Source organism: Falco rusticolus, chromosome 3 (assembly GCF_015220075.1).
Source record: "Falco rusticolus isolate bFalRus1 chromosome 3, bFalRus1.pri, whole genome shotgun sequence".
NCBI lineage: Eukaryota > Metazoa > Chordata > Aves > Falconiformes > Falconidae > Falco > Falco rusticolus.
Genome location: NC_051189.1, coordinates 26,450,465 through 26,476,037, shown reverse-complemented (window position 1 = coordinate 26,476,037; position 25,573 = coordinate 26,450,465). Strand labels below are relative to the sequence as shown.

Below are 25,573 nucleotides of genomic sequence, written 5' to 3'. Positions count from 1 at the left end.
TAGAATAGCCAATTAAACTGAGCATCTTATGTCTAGACTGTTTGGAAGATAAAGGGTTTTGGACTTGACTGTGTACTTGGACAATACTCAAGAAAGGGTAGACACATACTGTGTAGGTTAGATTAAAATCCCTTAATACCTTTTAAAAGATACTTAGTTACCGCATTTCTGGGCAGGAAAGCTGTTCTAAGTAGCAAAAAATACATAATTAAACATTAAGATATAAAGGGAATGGAAATTGACTGGAAGTCTTTCAAATATATGCTGTCATTCAAGGTTCCCATTGCTATGGGAAGTTCCTGTTCCTGCGGATTCCTGGGTGGAGAAGAAAATCTTTTCCTCTGCCTATTTGGTTTCGGCTAAAGAAAATGTACTAAGCATGTAGTTTACATTACATTACAAATGTTTCCGCTTAACACCATTTGTACAGAAAGTCTTGGTCACTGATGTGATTTTTCTCCCAACCTGATTTGTCCATGCATGCTTTCCATATACACAGAGAGCTCACTGACATTAATAAGAGCAGACCTCACATATGTCCTTTCTTGAATCCAGCTGCACTCCTGAACTCGAGGCATTTGAATGCTGTTATAATTACATTAGCTAAGATTGTCTTGCTTAGTAATATGTTACTTCCTTTTTTCCATGAAAGATGGCTTCGATATTATAGCTTATATAATTTATCAATGAGGTGACATTTTTTCCTGAGTCATTCCTGCTGCACACCTTAAATGCACATATTCTCAATAAAGCATCTGCTATTGCAGAAGAGAAATATCTGAGAGACCAGCAAGTGCGTTCTCTGGCAGTCAGAACTAAAACTACAGTGTCTTTGTCATAGAAAGACTATGGTTTAACAATTTTTCTTGTAGGAAAACAAAGAACTATATCTTGTATGTATTACTTTTAATTTTACAAGATTTCACAGATCATTTACCCAGTCAACATTTTAATATTTATAGAACTTGCACTGAAAAATTTATGTCCAGTGATTTTTCTCAAGTCATTCATTGTACCTAAAAAAATGTGGGTGTACGAAGCAATACATCTCTCATAGAAATATAATATTCTACAGTGCTTCCAGACAGTCATCCTGAGTATATCTTTATAAGGTAAAATATTTTATTAATAAGTTTCATTGTATTTTATAAACTTCTATAGTATTTAGGCCTGTCATTTAGTTGACTTGATGCAGTTGTAAGGGCAAAATCTAGATGATCTACAAGGGTTTTAGCATTTCTGACCTCTATGGCAATTTCTTTTGAAACATATATCTACATATTTTAATGGAAAAAAAGAACACAGATATGAACAAACCAGTCTTTGGATGGAGTTGTTGCTTATATTATCATTTTAATTTTAGAATAATTGGCATTTACTGTGAGACACAAATTAAAAAGAAAGTCAGCTTTCTATATCTTGACTGAAAAGGAGAAGGGAAAATAGTAGAGCAAGAAGTGGGAGCGCTTTGATCAGGCAACAAGCTCAACTTTGCATGTGTTCCTCCATGCAGGTTTAGGTTCAGGGCTTACCGTGTGGTAAAGAATAAACTGTTGCTGCAAAATAACTGGATCTTTTAGAACGTATGCAATGTCTATGTGCCAGTGCCTTAGGTATGCTGGGCTAGATGTGTCTAATCTTGGATACCATATAGCAATGCATGGGTGAGAGGACTCTTGGAAACCTTTTTAGTAAGCAGAAATCAGTTACATGAGCAGATGAGCCGGGGACCTACGTTTAAACCAGGGGTCCTCAAACTTTTTAACCAGGGGGCTGGCGCGCAGATGCAGTGGCAGGCAGTCATCTGCGGCTGCTTGGTTCCCCCCCCCAACCCCTGGCGGGGGCAGGGGGGGGGGCGGGGGGTCTGTAAATACTGGGGGCCAGAGTAAGGATCATGAGGGGCCGTATCCGGCCCGCGGGCCGTAGTTTGAGGACCCCCGGTTTAAAGACTCGAACACAGAAACTGGTCCAGAGATCCTTTTAGTCTCCATTACCACTGCTAAGGTGAAGAGTGAAAAAGAGAATATATGATACCCTGTTCACATGACATATTGAAAGAAATATTTGGCATTTCTAATTGTATAAAATCAATCCAGTAGATTTGCCTTCCTGTGATAATTTTGATATTTTCTTGGATTCATGAACAAATAGTTGGGGCTTTGTGAAAATAGTAATTTAGGGTATAGGATCCTCCTGATGAGAAGAAGATAACCATCTGAATGAGTCACAGAGACCTCCTCTATAAGCAGTGGAGGAGAAATTAGACATTTTGGATATGATAAAGGTAGGATTTATCTCACTTGGAAGTACACATCTAAAACAGGCCAAATGTTCCACACATGAAAAAGTTCTGTTTCCCTTCATTGATTGTGAAAGGAACATAGGCTGATTAATTCAGTTGTACAGATCTGTACAGTAAATATCCAAAGTCTGGGTAGAAGAATTAGTGGTCTTTAGATTCAATTTGAGAGCTGTCTGTAAAATTTCTCTAACAGGATACAAAAGCTTATTTTAAGGGACCTTTTTTCCCCTGAAAGTAGAGAGAAAATGAAAGTTCCATAGTAGGAACATAATCAATGTATTTTATTTTTACAGTGTAATGGGAAGTTTTAAAAAAATTTGAGGTATCACTCTCAATAACTTAAATAATATGTGATATCACATATTGTTGCATGCATTAATGTATGTACATTACTACTTTAGGTAGTTATATTTAAAAAATATACAAAAATATCCAGAATTTCTCTAGCTGAAAGTCAATGTATATGTTTCAAATGTGGATGTGCATATGCCAGGCTGTTAGAGCCCAACACTCCACAACATTTTCTCATATAAACACCTATAGGATGAACTTATATATGTACAGCACACTGTACTGTACAGTTACTGTCAAGCTAATTTAATTTCTGATTTTGAGTGTACATCTACATGCACATATTGTGGACATGCGAGTAGCAAGTGAATATTGGACCAGTTTTTGCTGACTAGGTATATGCACATTTACAGTGGGAATGGGTATATGGTCAGTACATCTCAGGGGACTCAGCTTTTGAATAACTTATTTTCCTGTTTTTAAGAAGTTATTTTCTATGCAGACACACAAGTGAAAGATCAGTTTGATAGGAGTCCTTTCTTTCAGCAAGCTCACGCAAAACTGTATAACTAATATGGGGAAAGGCAGGAACAGGAGAGCTGGCAAAGCCATGATGGGTTTCATAAGGTACAGGTGAAGTGCTACGTACAGTATCAAACAGCAAGGATGTAACAGCCATACTCCTGTACTCCTTTCTGGTAGCTTCTTTTGGATTATAAGTGGTAGTTGAGACTGTTGCTGAGAATTTTAAAACTCTAAAAAATACCCAGTAATCTGCAATGGTACATTCTTAATGCCTAATGGTAGGTATATACATTTAAATTTAGTAATTTCAATGAAAATATACTATTTCTTGGAAATAGAATAAGTGAGAATAATCAGGTTTAATTGTTCTGCTTATAAAGCTCATTTTATTTCAGTGCTCTGCTCCTTGAATTAGGTACCGCATTATAGGGAACCAAATTCCAACTTTTTTAGTTAGACTTTGGTTTTGGCTACAGCAGTTGTATTGATGATACAGGAAAAAACTGCTGGGAAAAAACAGTATGGGCTCATGGGCCTTTGGTTCATGCAGTTAGAGCTGAGAAGTCATTACTGTAATGAGATGAGTTTTCCTCAGTTTAAAATATATTTTAAAACTAGGATTTGTAAAACAGGCAATATGTAGACTGGAACTTTTGCTATCTTCTGGATATTTCTAAACTTATATTTATACAGTAAAAGCTAGATCTTCATGACCTCACTGATGATTTCACTCAGTTCCCCTGAAGCAATGTCTTTGGATGTAGAGGTAAGACAACACTGGAAATTCCATGGCAGAAGTACCTTTTGCAAAATGTTATTAGCTTTCAGAAGAATATTTCTTTTCCCTTTAGCAGGATAGCCACACTTTTCTCTGTAATATAGTCAAGATATTAAGGGTCATAAGAAAGCAGTTTCAGTGTGACTTTCCCATTTTAAAACGTTAACTTCCTTTCAAGAATCAAGAAGCAGAGTTAATACATTTACAGCAGGCCTATTTATTACATAGAAAATATGAATGTATTAAAGCTGCAAAATCGTTCTATAAGGTCCCTTTACCACCGTTTTTATGAAGTCAAAGGGTATTTAATATGCTACAATATTTCTTCAAAATCTAAGGGACTAGGCTCAGAGTGTCTTTTAGAAAATAAATCCTTTGTTATTTTTTATGTTTCCCTCCTTAAAATGAAAGGAGGTTCCATTTAGCATATGCAATATTAGGAGAAAAGAAGTGAAAAAAGATCATATTTCTCATTGTACATAATATCCCTCTAAGGAGACTATATTTTACTTTTCTAAAGCATGTATTAGCTTTTTGTGTGTTAGTTTTATGAGGCTGTACCTTCACATCCTCCCTCTAATGTTTTCTAGACAAGTGTTAAGATTTCACCAACTTATTGATGTAATTTCAGAGGAATAAGTTGAGTAATATCAAAGTGGGATCCAAGTAATGGAAATAGAAAAATGTCATTTGTGGTCTGTAGTAAAAAGAGCAGAACTACTTTGGTTTAGTGTTCTTATGGTCATGACATTTGATAGAAGAGTCAATATGTTTTTCTGCATACAGTAGTATCAAAATATTATTATGTAGCACATAGTAACAAAACATTTTTCATGTTAGTATCAATGGTGAGAAAAAAGAGAGAGAAATGTAATAATGCAAAATGTGTGGGCATATTTTAAAATTTAAAGTACCCACATAAAAGAGAATGTTTTATTAAAATACATGAGTCATTCTCCAGTTGTGTGGACAGCAGCATTCATTTAGACCTTTTCTATAAAACGGGGTTTTAAACCTTTCTTCCTACCACGTGCCTGTCATTCAGGTTAAATACTGATTCTATAAATATATATATATTTCATCAAAACCTTGCGCATTTATTCCCAGTTATGGGGTACTTACTGGAATTTTCCCTGATATTTAACCAGTAGACATTTCTCTGGTCATTTCAAGCAAAGTTAATATGCTTTCTATTCTAAAAATAGTTTCTATGTTTGTTTTTCTTATCAATCTGTCATTTAACCTTCCTTAAAATATCATCTACTGCACAGCTGAATATAGACTACCATTGTTTTAAGTATTTTATTAAAGTGATGAGAATAAACACTGGTTTATATATATAATACATTCCTTAAGAGAAAACTATTTCTTTAGATTATGGAGAAAACTATTTCTTTAGATTATGATGAAAACTCATTCCATATTCAAATGCTATCCTCTCTGAAAATTCTGTTACAAATACAATACAGCTTGCCTTTTTATTTAATTTCTTTTAAGTAATTTTATAGGAACAATAAAAAACTCTAAAGCAATGCTGCTTTACACCGTACATAATTTTATGCACACGTAGATACACACAAACGTACCTCCTTCCTCACTGTATTTCATATTCTGTGTACTCTTGTTGGAGCCTTAGCTTTTCTTAGAAGCACTTTGCAAGCCCTGCTGGCAGAGGTTATGAATCAGATAGGATAATCAGAAGTCTTTACAATTTTACTGTATCTTTGTCTGTCCTTTCTTTCACCTTTCCTTTACTGCACTATCTTGTCTGTCTGATTCTCGCAGGAGACATGGATTACAACTGGTTGGACCATACGTCTTGGCATAGCAGTGAGGCATCCCCAATGTCTTTGGTGAGACATGTGGAGCCTTACCATTTAGTTTCCTTTATCATTTCACATTTCCTTTGATTTATTTACACCTTTGCATGTTTTCTTTTTTGTATCCTTTTTTTTTATCCCACACCTTTAGGGTACAGTCAAAGGGGAAAAAGAAAAACTAGTGAGCAGGCAGTTTTGTCGGATTCTAACACCTTAACCGAGAGGCAAAAGAAAATGGTGTGCTTTGGTGGCCACTCATTGGAAGAGGACTTGGAATGGTCTGAGCCTCAGATAAAAGACTCTGGGGTAGATACGTGTAGTAGCACAACTCTAAACGAGGAGCATAGCCATAGCGAGAAGGTACTGAGATTCTGGAGCCTGCATTTTAACCTGCTCATTTGGTCTTTGTTTGCTCTCTGTCACTCATTAAAATAGTGCATAAAATAAAAGATAGGGTGTTTCTAGAGACAATGTAGCATTTCTTAAGGTGCAGAAAAGAAAAACAAATGAAAAGTCTCTGCATGCTTGCAGCTTTTACTGTTTGGCAGCCTAAGAAAAAAATTGAGAAGCATAAAGGAATGTCGTTATGGTTGCATAATAGCATGTCATGGTATTACTTTCAAGTATAAAGTAATTAACAATAAGGATTCTACTGATTGGCTTATTTGATTTACTATGTTCAAACTCCTGGGGCTGAAATTAAATTAAGTTTAAACCCCAGGTGAAAAAGGGAGAAAATTGGGTCTCTCTGCACAGAAAAGTTGTTTTTCTTTTTTCCCTTTCACTGTCATGGTTGTTCTTTTGTTTTGTTGCCATGCCATTTTTGTGCAGTATCGTGCAGAATTAAAGGCTTTGCCATCTGCTTTGGTATTTTATGTTTTTGCTTTCTGTTTGGTGGAGATTATGATAAATCTTTTTAGAGTTATTAGTTGTAATGGGAGCAGATTTGTCTGTGCCTGTTAATTGTGCATGAAATGAAGCACGAAATAGTGTTTTTCTGTGAAAAAGTACTATGATTACACAAAATAAAATGTTTAAATTTTATTAATTATGCTAATAAACAAGTATAACTGTGCCCATGTTTATTAATGAAATAATAACATTCGCTGTAACTATGCTTCGTATCTGAAGTAATTATTCCAAGAAAGAAACAATACATTGGAGTAATGATTATACCTTTTAATGTATTCCATAATTTTTAATATACTACTACTGAGAGAAAATAAAACACTGAAAAAATTATCAGTGTTAGAGAAAACTGACATATTTGGAATAGTGGAAAAAGAAGAAATGTCTTATATCAATTTTCTGTTTTGATTTAATCTTCTTTTTTTCAGTATTACTCTTATACTAGACCTCTACAGTTGGTTTTGTCAGTACTCAGGTCTGATTGTCAGTGTATATAAATGGCTATGTATAGTTGTCTATATCTACCTAATCAAGATGCAAAGATTATTCTAGATATTTACAAATTAGATTTATTAAAACAGATACTGTTAGGAAATATTAGACATACATTGTCATGGACTATATATGCAAATGAATCTTTTCCAGCACAGTTTTCTGTCATTCGAGTATGTTAAATATTAGTGTAATCATAATACTTTCATGACATTTAAAAAATATATCAGGAAATGAAAAGTATTACAGAAATATTTTTCTTTAAAATCATATTCACTGTATTTTCCATTAACACCATATGATAGCATCCAGTAACTTGGCAACCATCCAAAGATGGAGACCGTCTCATTGGTCGGATTTTGTTAAATAAACGACTAAAAGATGGAAGTGTGCCTAGAGACTCAGGAGCAATGCTTGGATTGAAGGTTGGTAATGAATAATTTTGGAATTAACAACTGGCAGTTAAACTAGCTACCTTTAAAATGAAAATATTTTCATATTATATAGAATATACATACTGATATCTATAATGTCTTATCATTCTCAGAATTACAATATAGAGACATCTTAGTTACCAAGAGTAATTTTATAGGGTCCAAGCTCAAAAAAATGTATTTTTCTGAAAGACTAGACATGTTTTCACAAGTTTGCTGAGAATGTCTGCTCTGCAAGGTACTAATTGCATCCTTGCTGGGCAAGCCAAACCCTGTCTGCTTGCTTCCGTGTTGAACATTGCACCATGGTATAACTTCTGTTCCCCAAAAGAGGGGAGAAATGTGAAAAATAAATTATCTCTTTTGAAGATCAGGGGGACATCTGGAAATTAATGAGACATTTAAATCCAGAGCAGAGTCTGCCAATAGAAGAGCCTGTTTCTGGGGTTTTTTTTGCCTCTGATTGTCTGTTTTGCTACATTTTAAATACACAAGATGCAAAATTATTTACTATTTATTATATATTATCACAAAGTAATGTGTTTGCATCTTTTTCGTGATGCAGTACTCTTTGAACACATTATGAAGCTATTTCCAGCCCATATCTTGATCTCAGTTTTGTGTGATATTATTTGCAGTTCCAGCAATACTAGTACAAGAATACGAATGAATTCTACACAGTAAAAGAAAGAAGCCTGTATTTATTTTGTTTCAGGATACTTGTGAGAAATAATTAAGTTTGTTTAATTCTCTGTTCTCTACTGAGTGTGGCACTGACTTTGGGTGTGCAGATTAGGTATAGTCATACACTGTAAATAGGGATTAAATCAGAGTGGTTACTTATACCAACATGCTTTGCAAATTTTTTAATTTATTAATGATTTGATAATTATATTTTAATTAAAAAATTAAAAATTTAATTTAAAAAAAATGATATTTTTAAGTCAGTGGAGAAGCCAGTTGAACATCGCTTTTGGTATGTGTGTTACTGTCTTCATGTCAGAAAATGCAAGAGAATAGATTAACAGTGCCATTATGAAGTACTTTTTGTCTGAACTTCTATGTTTAAAATTCTAAAATCTACTATATAGATGAACTCTTTACTGAGACTCACAAATAGTTTAGATTTAAGAATAACTATTATTAATCTCAATAAACATCTGAAACTCAGTAGTTATTTCTGACCTGAATTTTCAAATATTTACATTATTGAAAGTAACATAAATAGGATTTAGTATCACAAATTTTAAATCCAAATATGAAGATGGTTAAGAAACCTTAAGAATTTGAAGAATGTGCAGTTATAACTGACTCTGATAAGGGAATTGCCTGATTCAAAGATAAATATTAAGGTCAAACCTGTTGAAGTTTCCTGTAGAGAAATCTTCAGCATGAGAAATATTTTCATCTGATGTGCCCAGCCAGAGTAAATTTGATTAACTGAGCTCTTAGTGTGAACATCATGAGTTCTGTTACACTAATGTATCTGTTTTCAGTTAAAAGGTATCGAAGTAAGCAGTTCTATCAGCAATACCTTACATTTTTGGCTCATAATTTATAATACAGTGTCATACTATACACATATTTGCTGAAGTTTAAATGCTTTAGCATTTTGCATTGGCATTGTGTTTAAATTACACAAAAGCCAGAGTAAGTACAAATGTAATCTGTCATAGCCAAAATTCTGTGATGTTTTTTTCAAGTGTATCTGTCTTACCTGGGCTACCTGAAGACAAAGGAAATAACTGAATTCTTTCTGTTGCCAGAACATTTAAGTCATTTAAAGTAATTTTCTTTCTATGAAAATACTTCCTCTTTGAAACAGGTAGTAGGAGGAAAGATGACTGAATCAGGTCGACTCTGCGCATTTATCACCAAAGTTAAAAAAGGAAGCTTAGCTGATACAGTGGGGCATCTTAGACCAGGTATGTATCTACTACAGATCTATAAGCTGAGTTGCTTTTCTGAAGGTGATAACAAGTGAGGAGATCCAATTAGATGTGAAAGTATGTTAAATATGTGTGATGAACAACTGCAGAATTCAACCTGACAGTTACTAGATTATTGACGTTACTGCTTTTGTGAAATGTTCAAAATCATATTTTAACATTTTTATTCATGTTTTTATACTCAAAATAATATTCACTGATGTTCTGCCCAGTCGTTTTGTGGTGTATATTTAGAGCAATCCAATCTTTTACAAATGTGTGAACAGAACCAGCTTGGCTAAGAAACAGCTTCTATCCCAACATGCAAATCATGGATTGCTAGATTGGAGAATGTACAAGAAATATTATCTATTAACATAACAACTATCTGGACCTTAAATACTAAACTTGTAGAAGTAAATGGATCTTCAAAGTAGTAAGTTAACGAGTTATGCTGTTTTAAAGATCTGCATATTCTAAAGAGCATGTTGGGATTTCTGTAAGCCACAGATGCCAAAACAAGTAAGAGCGGTATCTATCTAATTCAGTAGGGGTCCTACTGATGATACCATTGTTTCACTGAACTTTATGTATTTGAAACTGTGCTGCAGAAAGGCTTTAATACTCAGAATTTTCCTGTATAAAGGACTCTAAACTTGTTCTACAACCTAGGTTTCACAATTCAGTAAACTGAGAGTAGAATGGCTTAAATTGTCATTGTAAGCCCAGTCCACAGCAGACTTCCTAAGCGAAGTGTTATTATTGAAATTATAGGTGATGAAGTATTAGAATGGAATGGAAGGCTACTACAAGGAGCCACCTTTGAGGAGGTGTATAACATCATTTTAGAATCCAAACCTGAGCCACAAGTGGAGCTTGTTGTTTCAAGACCAATAGGGTAAGTAATTTCCGAAATTTTGGTATTAAACATGATTGAAATGTTGCTAAATTTCACTTTTAAGGCAAAGCATATCAAACAGATTCAGAAACATTTTAAACAGTAAAACTGTATGCAAAAGTCTGTAAACCAAAGAATAGCTAGATTGATAGATTAGGCCAGTAAGTAAAAAAAGCTGGTTTGAAATCCTGTATTCTCTGATGGAGTCCCAGGCAATGTCTAATAATATTGTCAAAAGTAGGTTCCCTTCTGTGGTTCTTTAGCTGGTGATCCAGCCTATACCGGCATTGAAGCTGTGGTTATACTCTTTATTGTTGCAGTTCTTGACTCCTGATTTTGTTTCTTAATTTCAATTTTTATGTTATATATATTAAATTATATATTAATATTTGGTCTATGAACTGATGATGAACTCTATTTATTGAGAGTCTGAAATGTAGAATTTTGCACAAAGTACCGTATGCTAATGACATAATCAATATGCTTTGGAAAATCTCGAATAGACATTCTCATCATCTTCATCTATGAAATCTATTAAATTACTGCTTGTTGTCTAATACAGAACATATCTAAAGGTTTAGCTAGTATTATGTAGCGCTTTTTCTTCGGTGCTTTACTTACTAGTTTACTTAACTTTCAGACCTACTTCTCAATGTCAACTTAATTTTTTCTTGCATAGCAATAGTTGCTTTGTTATATTAGACTATGAATACTTCCCCTTCTTCATCTGTTCTTTTTCTTCCAAGTTCCTACAGCCTACAGTCACATCCATCCCTTTTTTACTTCTCCACTGGAAGTTCCATAGCTGATCATACCAGGGCTATGAAGAGGGGGGTGCTTATCACTGAATTTGAATCTGCTTATAGTTGTTAAGAACTTTCTCTTTCTCCCCACAGAACTTATTATGTATATGACACAACTGGACAGGGTGTTAACTAATCTCCTGTAGACTCCCTTTTCCATATGAGGTTGGACCAGGTGGTCTTTCAAGAGCCCCTCCAACCTGAGCTGTTCTATGATTCTATCATTATATATTAATAAGTATATTTATCCCTTTATTTTTTATAAGATACATACAATCATCTGACCTTTATATGAGAAAACACGGGTAACATAACTAAAATTAAGAAGTACTACAAAAAATATGTGGAACCATATAATCTGAGGATGGAATTACAGTGAAGATAAGTTGTTATCAGTTCAGCTATAATAGGAACTTAATGTGTTTGACACTTCAGGAATTTAATGTGTAGAAACAATTTGGTTTGACAATTTTAAACAAACTTGACAATAACAAAAACGATCTTTGCAGTGAGATGAGACGTTATCTCCTACACATATATTGAATTTGCAACCCCTTTAGGGTAAAGGCTGTACCATTTGTCCTATCCTTAAAAACCTTTGCATAACTTGGGAGTTGTAGGTATATTAGTAATGCTAAGGGACAAATTATATTACTAGAAAAATATTCTCTCAGAAAAGGAGGTTTCAAATTAATTCCATACAGGTGTAAGATCTTCCATAGTTAATCTCAAACAGAAGTTTGTAGCAAAAGTTTCAATAAACTGCTCATGTCTTGAAAATATTCAATATTTTTTTTCTTTCTGCATTCTCTTCATTGTGCAAGACCTCCTGTACTCTTTCTTGTGCTTTTATATTTACTGTTTGTTGTTTACCTTTCTTATCATCATGTCTTCTGTTACGTTACCATGTGCTCCACTTGTTTTTGCTAAAGCAGCTCATCTGCAATTCCTTAAAGAAAGTGATTTAGGCTCTTAAGATGCCTTCTTCAGCACCACAGTCTGAAGAACTAAGCCAGATCGGGGCTAAAAATGTTGTTCTGTGTATTTGATCCGTCATGTCTTTTTGCAGCAGATGTAAAAGAGGGTTTTCACCTCCAAAACTCCAGTTACTAATCTAAATGGGTTTATAACTGAAGTCTTGTTGATGAATACTGTCTGCAAGTTGGTAAGGTTTTAGATACTAGTAAAATGTATGTAATTCTTTGGATTTTGATATTGACAATATAACTTCAGAAGTGCTTTTCCTGAGATTTAAGCTGATGGGAAATACCATACTATCTTCTTAGTTTAGAAGATTTCAGGTCATCATCAAATGACCTATAGAAATTAATACCTTATGCTTGCCCAAGGAAAAGTAATGCCATAGGTCTGTGTTTTGCCCCAGAGAATAAAGTTTCAATGTATTTAAAATAATTAAATGTTCACATTTACCAGATGTCAGACCTGATAATTATTTAAATTAGAATAATAGATGCCCACTTGAAGGATTGCACTTTTGCACTGAGGTATATCCTATTACTTATAGAGTGTCATGATGGTCTCATGATAACACACCAACTCATGCCAGAAATTTTCAAATAGTTACTACCTATTAACTTAGCTGAGAAAGAGAACCTGTTGTCACATTCCGATATCTGAATACAAAAACAGATTCCAGTAAACACGATTGTTAGTTCTTCTTAATTTTATTATGGACTGATTGCTATGAAAACTGAAGATGACAGGCAAAGTTAATAAAGGAAGATTAAATGAAAAGGTCCCTTAGAAAAAAAAAAAAAAGGTCATACCATTTTGGCATGCAATTTATCCTTTTTTCCATCTTAAAATAAAAATTGAAGGCCATGTTGCTATTCTCTGTTAGATGTCTGTCTCTTATACACAAGAACTTACCTATTTTCTGCTTTCTACATCTCAGAAATAGTTTTTTTAAAATGCGTGTTATTTTCATAGTTACTACTGTTTTGAATTTTGAAGAAATAATGAATTGTGTTTTATTAATTGCTCTATAAAATTTGCTTGCAGTGGAACATGTCTTAAAATATAAAGAGATGCCGATAACTACTTCTTCTCCTGCATTTGTTTCATCTTAGTGAGAGTTCCTTGTAAGATGTACCATTCACGCTACCATGAAATACTGGGATCTGTATGATTTAGGAGCATCAGTGGTAGTGTTCAAAGCTTTCAGATTTATTGTTTCAGCTATCTATAGAAAACTCATATTCCATCTGTTCACAATAATACATGTTTTCAAAGTTTTCTTCTCAAACTCATACAATACAAATGAGTTTGAATTTTTTTTGAAATTACAAGTTAGGCTCAGGAGTATATTTCAGAGTAAAGTAATAGGTGAGTATTGGGTCCCTTTATAGATTCTACATATATCAAATATGTAAACTTAAATATTAACTTCTTCAATAGCCCTTGTAAGTTTCTGACAAGTTTTGCTTACTAACAACAGGGACAGTGATTTTTCCTTGTCTGCAGTGGGCACTTAGAGCAGTTGGGCGCCTTCTGATTCATTTGAATTATTGAGTACTATGCATCAAGTCACTTGGAAAGATTCCTCAATCTGTTTAGTAAAGCAGTCTTTCTAGTAAGTCTTGAAAAATGTTTAGAAAAAGAATACCAAAAAGGAATTAGAGACGTTTTATTTACATATACAGTACAGATTCTTTTTTTTTTTTTTTCATTGTATCAGACATTTTTAGTTTTCGCTGAAAGCATTTTTAACTTCTTCCTTTTCATATACCTTTGCAGTGGGTTGACCTTGGCTGGCCACCAAATGCCCACCCAGCCACTCTCCCACTTCTCCTCAGCAGGACAAAAGGAGGAAATAAGAAAAGCCCATCGGTCAAGATAAGAGTGGGGACATCACTCAGCCATGAGTGATCATAGACAAATACTTTGTCTGTATTTGTCTCAATATGTCATTTGAGCATCATGGCCAAAAAAAGCTTGACTTGGGGATGATTAATTTAATTTATTAGGAATCAATAAGGGAACAGGATATTGAGAAATAAAACCAAAACTAAACCCACCTTCCCCTCACCTCCCTTCTTCTTAGGTTCAAATTCACTTCTTTGTTTCTGGCTCTTCTACCTCCCCCCTCCACCAAGCATTGCAGGGGCATGGGGAATGGGGGTTGCTGTCATCCCCCCTCTCCCTTCTTCTTCTCTGACCTTGGTTTCTGCAGGGATGTTTCTCTCATAATTTTTTTTCTTCACTCTTCTCTCTCACAGCTGCTGCACAGGGTTTTTTTTGCCCTTTCTTAAATACATTATCACAGAGCCACCACCCTCTTGGCTGATGGGCTCAGCTGTGCCCTGCAGTGGGTCTGTTTGGAGTTGACTGGAATCAGCTGGGATTGTCTGTGCCTGGCACAGGGCAGCTCCATCCTCTCCTTACAGAAGCCCCCCACCCCCACCCCGTAGCCCCCACTGCCAGCGCCTGGGCACTGACACCCTGTGCAACCTTGAAGAAACCAACTGCACTGAAACACACATCATGATTTTAAATATTGCTCTTACTGTGACTCAGAGCTGAAGGTCTTCATCTTGCTTGGTTTTGCTCAAATACCTCCAAAATTATTTATTAGCATATTGATATTTTTTATTAGCATACAGTAATGTTTGCCCCTCATAGGAAGAATATGTTCCTCTGGGGGCTGGGTGGGCGTAATGAGGTACTTAGTCATTACAACTGAGTGCTTTAAAATTACGTGGCTGTATACACATTTAATACAAGTGTTGCAAAATCTCATGTATATGCAAGTATGTGATTTTGCCAAAAGAACTTGCACATTTTACTTGGTCATAGAAAAGATAAGATTGTCCAAATCTGGGATCAAGGATAGTGCAGGCCATATTAGGGCTGGAAGTCTAGTACGTTTGAGTGAGAGTCCAATACATTTAGTTAATGCATAATGTCATCATAAAGTCTACCGCTCACAGTTGTAGTCTACCATTAACTCTGAGATTGTTCTTTTTTTATTATTATTTATTTACTGAATTATTTCATCTGTGACTGTGCAGCCTCTCTCCTGCATCCACCAAGTCACTTGTTCTGTAGGCTTCAATTTGCCACTGAAATTATTTACACTGGATACAAGATACATTTTCCCGATGGCTGAAGACAGCCAGCAGATCATACGTCTTTCGTGAGGCATTCCATGATGGCTTGAGAAGTGTTATAGTATAACTGAAATTTGAATATGTTTGTTAGATAAAGGATCAGCCTGTCTTAATTTTCCTGATTTCAGGGACATACCCAGAATACCTGACAGCACACATGCACAGCTGGAGTCCAGTAAGTTTCAATTGTGGGGTAGGAAAATCTTCTCTCTCTTTTATGTAAGCACAAATAGATTGAAAAATGTCACCTATAGTCAGTATAGCTCTTGTCTCTTTGTCCGTATTTGTCTCAATATGTCATTTTACTGTATTATCTATCTACCTTTGTTTAATAATAAACTATCAAAAGTCAGGATATTTTAATTTGGGCTTGATATTTGGTTATAGGCTTAGGCTATTTTTGATTAAAAAGAAAAACATGGTTCTAACTAATATATAAGAGCATTAATAGTAATTTTTAATTTCCTGTTTTGTTGTCTTGCATTTCAGTTGAACGTTCTAAACTAATAATGGGGATAAAATGTTCTTTATTTACAACCTGAGAGATAGCCTCTTTGAAATTGGAATACTTCTACTTTATTAGAACCATTCAGCACTCCTTAAATTGGCTAAGCCAGTATTTCACATGGGGAAAAATAACTTGTTCTTTGGCTTAGATCTGATAAGATGAGTTGCAGCCTGGAGTTATTTTTTATCATTGTTTTAGAACTCTTTTATAATAGAAGCCATGAATAAATTCAGTGGAATAAACTTGATTATAATAATACGAAAAAATGCTCCAATAATTTTTCACTGATCAGCCAAGTCTTAAAATAAAATCCATTTTATGTTTTGTGCGATGTGGATTGTCTTTTGTATTTATAAAATGACTTTACTTTTACTCTATGTTTTATATGTCAAAACTTGTCCTTTGACAGTTTGCAGACCTTGTAGATTTGAAACAAAATGCACAAACCCCATGAAATGCATCTTGATGTTTTGTAAAAAACTAATTAAAAATTAATCTGATTGTACAAGATAATAAATCAGAAAACTGTATTCCTCTGACCACAGTAAAGCATTTACTTTACTGTTTAGGAATTATGGGCCTTCAACTTACTGACATAATTATAGTCAGAAATATCTGAATAAACTATTTTTCATTCTATAAATAAAAGGTTTTGATTGCATCTGGGCACCAAAAGATTGTGTATGATTATTTGGTAATTTTAAATAGATGAAAACATTATATTTATGACAAATTTATTATATATTTGGTTATATTTCTACATTTTTTATTTAAAGACTGTTGTAAAAAATGTGTATGTGCCACTATTTATAAAATATTTTTATTTATAATTACAGGTTCTAGTTCATTTGAATCTCAAAAAATGGACCGACCTTCTATTTCAGTGACTTCTCCTATGAGTCCTGGCATGTTAAGGGATGTTCCACAGTTCTTGTCTGGACAACTTTCAGTATGTAAACATTTTATTGATCCTTATATGCCTTTTGCAGCATAAACTCTCACTGCAGAGTGCAAGCTACCCATAACATAGATTTCCTGTTAAACTAGCTAAATTTTTGATAATGCTATATATCTCAGTGTAGGCAGGGCCACAGTTTCATAAGGACATTCCATTTTACTTTTGGAAATTTTATGTATGCTGAGGTTTTTTATATATATATGTATATTTACCTAGTAAGCTAAACTGATAGAGTAAAATTTTCTGAGACATCTAATCTTGTCCTCCAGTTATGTTTGTGCTGTTGGGTGTATACAATTTTACACTTTTTCAACTGTAACAGTTACCTGTACAGTTGGTAGATTTTATTACCTGTGGGCTTGGACATTAATATTGCTTATTACTTATGCATTAGCTTTCATATATTCCTTTCCCCTGATATCCCTCTGATTGCTCACTAATGTATTCTTTGTACCAATGTTACTTTTGTTCTTCACTTACATTGAGAGCAAAGTTCATTACATGAATGTTTTCCTTAAAAGGGCAATTTTTCGTACCAAACTGAAGAACCTGAGTTTTGTACACCTTTCTGTGTCATTTACAATTCCAAAGTGTGATTTTTCAAAAGTGCTCAGTTGTGGCCTGGTACAGGTTGAAAAGGAAGGGAAAATAGAATGAAAGCAGTGCAAAATTGGTGTTTAAACAAGTTTGCAAATGTCAGATTCATGTTTCTTCCAAGTTGTTTCTGTTAAGATAATGAGTACACCATAAAAATACTCATAAAACCTAAGCAGACTGTTTATAGGTCTCACAGAAATGTTTTATGGTATCGATAGAGGAGTGGAAGACATATTTTTGTCTGTTCAGCAGTCATGTTGAAATGCATGAGACATTATTTGTTTTGCTCATCAGACCAGCCATCTACAATACATAATTTTAATTTTCTGTAACTGTTGTACATAACTACTTTGAAAAACTTAATCATCTGGATAAATGGAAAACTAGAAATATTGACTGTAGAGTGCAGAATGCTTTGCACAAAATACAGTGTCAGGGGAATATGAACATGAACTATCAAAATACACAGACGGGGGTGTCTATAAACCAATTTAATTTAACAAGACGGCAAAAATTGTTGATAGTGGAAACGGGGGAAAGAAATCTCTTTTGGCTAAGTCATAAAAGATTAGGCTGACAAAAAGTTTTGATTCCTAGCTCCCAGCATGAAATTCAAGATCCAGAGTTAGTTGCTCAGATGTCCAATGCACAGACACTGCAGAATGATAGTCAAAATAGAAACCACACAGAACTGACTTCCTCACTTTCTCAGTTTCAAAAACAAAATCTTCAGGAATTTAAGATTAGTATTTTTATTAGTAAAGTCAGTAAGCCCGTTGATTTTGTGGTTTGATGGGATATTACAGTTTGGGGTACATGAGAATGGTATCAGGAGATCTAGAGATATATTCTGATTTACTGACAATAACAGAATTTACAGTGTGCTGTATCTCAGAATGGCATATAAATTCAGTGTTAAGTAAAGAAGATACCATTCCTATTTTTAAATAGTTTTGCCTGTTTCAAGATACAAATGCCTTTATTAATAAATAATTTTATAGCATTTCTTTCCATTTAAGGAAACCAAATAATGTTAGGAGACTAAGATCTTTCCTAAATTTGTCCTCTTTGTACTCCCTTATGTACTGTTTGCAGTTATATACAATACTCCCTACTACACAGTATCCTTGTTTCCCTCAGAATGCAGCTGGTATCTGAGAACACACAGCTCCAGTTAACTGACACTGGAGTCAGAAATGTTCAGTAACTCAATGTAGATGCCTAACAGTAGTAGACAGTTTGAAAATTCAGAAACTTCTCTTACCTCACCAGCTAAAGAAAAATTGGAATTAGTGGTGTTTCATGTTAGTCATATTAATAGCACAACCCAGCTCCTGCTGCTGTTGGCTCAAGGCTTTGGGAGGGTAGTACCAAGCCTTTTGCTTTGCAAGGAAAGCTGGCTGTCACAGTGTCTGAAGATGGTGTGGATCAATAGCAATGTGGCACCTAACTGGGAACATTGAAATGTGTAGACTAAAATGTATTTTTAGAAAAAGATGACCTGAAGAGAATTGAAAAGAATTGATTCCTTAGGTCAGGAGTTAGCAGGGCTCATTGAGAGAACTTTAAATTAGATTCGAAGAGGGTAGGGAATAAACCCAAGCTTGTTAGAGATGAACCTGCGAGTGGCATGGCAGTGTTTGAGGTGAGATCCATAGTACAACTGAAGTGCATCTATGCCAACATCTGAAGTATGGACAACAAACAGAAGGAGCTGGAAGCCATCATGCAGCAGGAAGACTACGACATAGTGCCATCATGGAAACATGGTGGGATAACTCGCATGATTGGAGCACTGCAATGGATGGCTACAAACTCTTCAGGAGAGATAGACAAGGAAGGAGAGGCAGTGGAGTAGCTCTGCATGTCAGGGAGAGTTTTGACTGCCAGGACCTTAATGATGGTGACAATAGGGTTTAGTGTTTATGGGTAAGAATCAGAGGGAGGGCCAACAAGGCAGATATCCTTGGGGAGTCTTTTGTAGACCACCCAGCCATGGTGAAGAGGCAGATGAAACATTCTACAATCAGCTGGAAGAACTTGTTGCGATTGCTAGCCCTTGTTCTCAAGGGGAAATTCAATTTACTGGATGTCTGTTGGGAATACAACACATCGGAAAGGAAACAGTCTAGGAGGTTCCTGGTGCATGTGGAAGATATTTGCCTGACACAGCTGGTCAGGGAGCCAGCCAGGTGAGATGCCCCACTGGACCTGCTGTTTAGAAAGAGGGAAGGACTGATGGGTGGTGTGGTGGTCGGGGGACATCTTGGGCATACCAATCACAAGATTAATAGTTTTCAATTCTCAGAGAAGTAAGGAGGGGGGTCAGCAGAACTGCTACCTTGGAATTCTGAAGTACAGACTTTGGCCTGTTTAAGAGCCTGGTTGACAGAGTCCCTTGGGAGGTAGTTCTGAAGAGCCAAGGGGTCTATGAAGGCTGGATATTTCTCAAGGAGGTAATCCTGAAGGCACAGGAGCAGGCTGATCCCATGTGCCCAAAGACGAGCCAGCAGAGAAGACAACAGGTCTGGCTGAACAGAGAGCTTTGGCTGGAACTCAGGGAAAAAAGGAGACTTGACTTTTGAAAGCAGGGGCAGGCAGCTCAGGAGGGACTGTAAGGAAGTCATAAGGTTATGCAGGGTGAAGATTAGAGAGGCAAAAGCCCAGCTAGAACTCGGGCTGGCCACTGCCACAAAAGATAACAAAAAATGTTTATACAAATACACTAGAAACAAAAGGACGGCCAAGGAGAATTTGCATCCTTTATTGGTTGCAGCGGGGAAAACGTTGCCATGAAGGATGAGGAAAAGGCTGAGGTACTTAATGCCATCTTTGCCTCAGTCTTTAATAGCAAGACCAGTTGTTCTCTGCGTACCTAGCCCCCTGAACTGGAAGACAGACTGGGATCAGAAGGAAACTCCCATAATCCAAGGGGAAAGGGTCAGCAACCTGCTGATTCACTTGGACACACGCAAGTCTGTGGGCCAGACGGGATCCTCCCAAGGGTACTGAGGGAGCTGCTCTCCATTATTTATCAACAGTCCTGGCTAACCAGGGAGGTCCCAGAAGACTGGAGGTTAGCCAGTGTGGCACCCATCTACAAGAAGGGCAGGAAGGAGGGTCTGGGGAACTAGAGGCCTGTCAGCCTGACCTCGGTGCCCGGGAAGGTTGTGGAGCAGATCATCATGAGAGCCATCATGTGTCACATACAGGACAACCAGGAGATCAGGCCCAGCCGGCATGGGTTTATGAAAGGCAGGTCCTGCTTGACAAACCCGTTCTCCTTCTGTGACAAGGTGCCCCATTTAGTGGATGAAGGAAAGGCTGCTGACATTGTCTACCTAGACTTCAGTAAAAGCCTTTGACACCGTCTCCCACAGCACTGTCATGGAGAAACTGGCTGCTCATGGCTTCGATGGATATACTATTCCATGACTAGAAAAATGGCTGGCTGGCTGAGCCCAAAGAATGGCGGTGAATGGAGTTACATCCAGCTGGTGGCTGGTCACAAGTGCTGTTCTCCAGGGCTCAGTGCTGGGGCCAGTTCTGTTCAATATCTTCATCAATGATCTCTAGAAGGGGATTGAGTGCACCCTCAGTAAGTTTGTAGACAGCACCAAGTGAGGGGGAGTGTTGATCTGCTGGAGGGCAGGAAGGCTCTGGGTGCTGGGTCCTGCACGTGGGTCACAACAACCCCCCGCAACGCTACAGGCTTGGGGAAGAGCGGCTGGAAACCTACATGGCAGAAAAGGACCTGGAGGTGCTGGTTGACAGCCAGCTGAACATGACCCAGCAGTGTGCCCAGGTGGCCCAGAAGGCCAACAGCATCCTGGCTAGTGTCCAGCAGGAGAAGGGCAGTTGTTGTCCCCCTGTACTTGGCACTGGTGAGGCCACATCTCAAATGCTGGCTTCAGTTTTGGGCCCATCACTGCAAGACGGATGTTGAGGTGCTGGAGTGTGTCCAGAGAAGGGCAGTGAAGCTGGTGAAGGGTCTGGAGCACAAGTCTTCTGAGGAGTGGGTAAGGGAACTGTTTTTTTTTTTAGTCTGGAGAAGAGACTCAGGGTGGGAACTCATTGCTCTCTGCAGCTGCCTGAGAGGAGGCTGTAGGCAGGTGGGGGTTGGTCTCTTCTCCCAGGTAACAAGTGACAGGATAAGAGAAAACGGCCTCAAGTTGTGCCAGGGGAGGCTTAGATTGGATAATAGGAAAAAATTATTCACAGAGAGGGTGGTCAAGCACTGGAATAGGCTGCCTAGGGAGGTGGTTGAGTCACCATCCCTGGAGGTGTTTAAAATAAACAGGTCAATGCGGTGCTTAGCAACAGTGATTTAATGATGGACCTGGCAGTCGTGGGTTAATGGTTGGGCTTGGTGATCTCAAAGGTCTTTTCCAACCTAAACCATTCTGTGATTCTGTGATTGGTAGGGCAGCTGTGGTTAATAGGCTGTGAAATACAAGAGCTGTGGGAGAAGTAGAGATACTTACAATTTGGGTGGAGGTCTGAAGTGTTTGAATAAATACTTGGATATATGCATCCTTATTCAGACAGTGCCACAGATTCTTCAATGGTTTTTATATTAAGAGTGGTTTGGAATCTATTTGTTTATGTGCACTATGGTTTTAGCTAGTGTAGCTGCCCTGATGCCTCTCTGTTATTCAGGGATGTCTGTCTCTGTCTGGTTTTCTGTTTTCCTCTGTGTCGGCATTGGTCTGTGTACCTGTTTTCTTCTGCTGAGGTTACAGTGACACTCCAGAGCTGGCTAATAGGATTTCCCATGAAGCAAACCATCTCACATAGCTAGGAAGTCTTCTTTCCATCAATAGTTATTCTATCCAAAAACGTATTTAATTGAACAAATTATGTCCAGGTACAGTAAACTATTGCATGTTATAACTTACTAAGGTATATAAATAATTTATCTGATTTCTGTGCAGTTTATGGCATTTTTGATCCACATTCTTTTTTCAAGGGAGTATCTGACTGTTATTGCAATTAATGTTTTATTATTATTTGCTTTGTCTGGTTCCTATTTCTGTGCATTTTCACTGATTTTTTTTCTTATATCATTTTTTTATAAGTCAGAATTCTTTGTGTGTTGGTGCTCTTCACTTCATTACTGCATTCTGGCTACTTTCTAAATACTGCATGAAAAGTATAACTTGGAATGCTTTTGCAATAGTTAGCTTTAGAGACTGATAACATGACTAGAAGACTGTGTAAATGGATACAGGTATAAAATTACAATATTTCATTTTTGTACCAGTGGAAATTATAAGAGAAAAGGGAAGTAATTTATAAAAATAATGTATTTCCTTGAACAGCTGAACTACACAACCTCTTCAATAGATTTTCCATACATATTGAGTTTATAAAGTAATAAAAATACAGACATATTAATTATAGTTGCAATATCTGTAGCATATTAGAAAGCGGATAGTGTACATTGTGAAGGATATGCTATGTCAGCATATTGGGGGGGATGAGGTCAAGTATGAGACATGCTTTCCTTCCATCTTTCACCTTTTCCTTTTTCCCTTTCTTTTCTCCCCTTTCTACCCCTACACAAGTAAATTGCTGTTGCTCTGATCTCAAAACCTGGAAAATTCTAGGCAGTTCACACAATGTGCTTATTGCACTCCATTTTCCAAGGCAGAATATGACAGGTGAGGGTCCTTGGTTCATGGTAGGAAATATTCTATTCATTTTAGGACTGTGATATTCTGGAATATCTATATTTCTCTGGTAACACAGAAGAGAAACAAACTGAAGATCTACTTTTATTGTGTGTGAGTAGGTCACATTCTGGCACATATACATTGACCTATGCAGTACTGCCTTTGCCGAGTGGAGAGCAGTGTGCAGCTGCTACACCTCACAGAGCACAGGAACACATCAGACAAAACCCGTGATCCAGACTGCAAATTATCTTATATATCCTCTTGCTTTGGTGTGAGAACAGATTACTTCACACATTTTATGGAACAGATTTCACCAGCATCTGTGCATGCCAAGTAAGCAAGGAGGGTGGCAGAAACATCATCACACTGCCTATTTCCATACTTTGAGTAAATTTCTTACAGAAGTCAATATTGAATGGCAGCTTCTGTCCATCACTTTGAAATAGATGAATAATCTCAGGAAAACCAAGCAGGGAGGTAAAGGAGATTAAAATGTGTCAAATTGCTGTCGTTGTGACCTACTCCCTTGCTCCTGTTCCCTCACTCACTGGCCCTCTGAGTTATCAACATGTGCTCCTGTTCCTGTCCATTCCCCGTGCTCCATCCCCTTTCTGTGCCACTCCACTAGCTGTTGCCCTAAGTGGAAGATGGGAAGTGTCTGGCTGGAGTTTGCAGCTAGTCCAGGATGTTAAGTAATGTTGCCTGTATTGATGTAGTCTTGATGTAGCCACTGGAAAGCCACAAGGCTGTGTGTGGTCTGAAGTGTTACATGACAAAAATAAATTAGAAATGCGTCTGTGTGTGCAGTGCAGCTACTTAAATTTGCTAAATGCTCTATATCCCATTTCAAGAAGGGTTTTCTGTATCTACCATATGTTGTTTCCATCATGATTGCTAGAGAACTGAAATACATCAATTGTACCTTTCCCCATGTAGTGCTAATGCCAGATAGCACTAACTTTCTTTTAATCATTTTTTAAGTATTTAGGAGGGCTTTTTATAGAAATGCCTCTTAAAGTTGCAGAAACCAGCAAAAATTTTACTTTACTTTCTTTACTTTAGAAAGAAACCAAAGCTGTCAGTGTGTGAAATGTACTTTCTGTCTTTGAACATGCAGCTACAATCTTCCTGAAAGAGATGATCAAGCTGAACTTATGTTTCCTACCCCACTTTTAAATCACACTTTGCTGACCTGGTCCTTTTGTTAATGTTATTTCTAAATCTATTGTAAATGTTATCTGTAGACCTGCAAAGTGAAATCCTTGCTTCTGAGGAATCAGTGGGAAAAATTCTGCTGACTTCCCTAAGGCCAGAATTTCCATCACAGGGTTTTGATATGATTTGGTAACAGATTTGCAGATTTAATTTATGCATTGCATTAAAGTACTTTGTGTTAGATAAATACGTTGTTGGTGTAAAGCTATTTTTAAAGTAATAGTTGTGTGTCTTCGTTTTTACTTTTGGTCTTTTAGTTTCCAGCGTGTTGTCCTTTTTGGTTTTGTTTTATTGCTTTTTCTTTAATTTTGCTTACCAGAGCCAAAGCCTTAGTAGAAGAACAACGCCTTTTGTTCCTAGGGTTCAGGTAAAGACTTCGTCTGCCTGACAGAAACTAAAGTTGTGGGTTTTTCTTTTGTTTGTTATGGAAAATGCATAGTAGGAAAATTACATTATAGTCCATTTCCCCATATTTTTAGCGTGTTGCTTTAAACCATATTAACAAGTTTCATGTCATCTTGTGAGCAGCTTGTAAAATTCTGCATGGGGATTAAAATACTAAATTAAAATTTAAAGAGACAACTAGTTTTTGTTTGCTGTTTACCCAAATATTAAACTTATACAGGTTTCAATAGTGATGATGGCTATGCATCCCACATACAAAATGTGTGTACTGTTTAAGCAATAAATAATTTTGTGCTTGAGGTCATTATATAAAGATGAATGTCTCTTTAAATCATTCATTATCATTACTTAATTCATCCTTTTTTGCATTTTCCAAGTAACAGTAGCGCCTTGAGTGGAAGACAGGCAAAAAATTTGTACCTTGTTTAAAGAAAGAAATTTCTTGTGTATAAAACTTGGTTCTTGCATTTTAAAAGTATGTCAAAATAATCAAAACTCTATATAAAAAATGAATTCCCCCATTGTGTTACTAAACTTATTTAGCTTTGGGATTCTGTTTAGGTACAAGTTGTTTGCCTTTTTTCATTAGGAAACTCCTAAGGTACTGTAGGTTAACGCAAAAGTAGGTTTTAGTAATACGCTACAATGCTTATCTTGCTTTGCTGCATGTTTTTCAATTTTTTTGTAAATAGAATATTATCTGCTTTTCTTACAAAATATCTTTATGGAGATGTTAATTTTTTGAGTGGGAGCTGTATAAATGTTTCTCTTGTTTAATCAGTTGCCCAAGGAAAGATGTTAAGGATGATCTAAATGATCAGAATGAGGTGGCTAAATTTTATATTGAAATGGAAAAAAAAAGATCATATATATATATTTATAAAGGAATTCTAAATAAAAAT

General features: G+C 36.3%; 1 protein-coding gene across 47 annotated transcripts in view; it reads left to right on the top strand.

Annotated features, from left to right (window-relative positions):
* Positions 1–25,573, top strand: part of RIMS2 (regulating synaptic membrane exocytosis 2) — a 340,243-nt gene that overhangs the window by 103,070 nt on the left and 211,600 nt on the right. For 36 of the 47 annotated variants that reach the window (XM_037381123.1, XM_037381084.1, XM_037381117.1 and 33 more), the window contains exons 3-9: positions 5,682–5,749; positions 7,423–7,542; positions 9,377–9,476; positions 10,254–10,377; positions 15,439–15,485; positions 16,655–16,767; positions 24,586–24,633. In XM_037381123.1, coding sequence (XP_037237020.1) covers positions 5,682–5,749; positions 7,423–7,542; positions 9,377–9,476; positions 10,254–10,377; positions 15,439–15,485; positions 16,655–16,767; positions 24,586–24,633 — 620 coding nt within the window. Of the gene's footprint in view, positions 1–5,681; positions 5,750–5,890; positions 6,077–7,422; positions 7,543–9,376; positions 9,477–10,253; positions 10,378–15,438; positions 15,486–16,654; positions 16,768–24,585; positions 24,634–25,573 lie in introns of those variants that run through there. The other 11 variants (XM_037381121.1, XM_037381127.1, XM_037381119.1 and 8 more) reach the window with 2 other exon arrangements.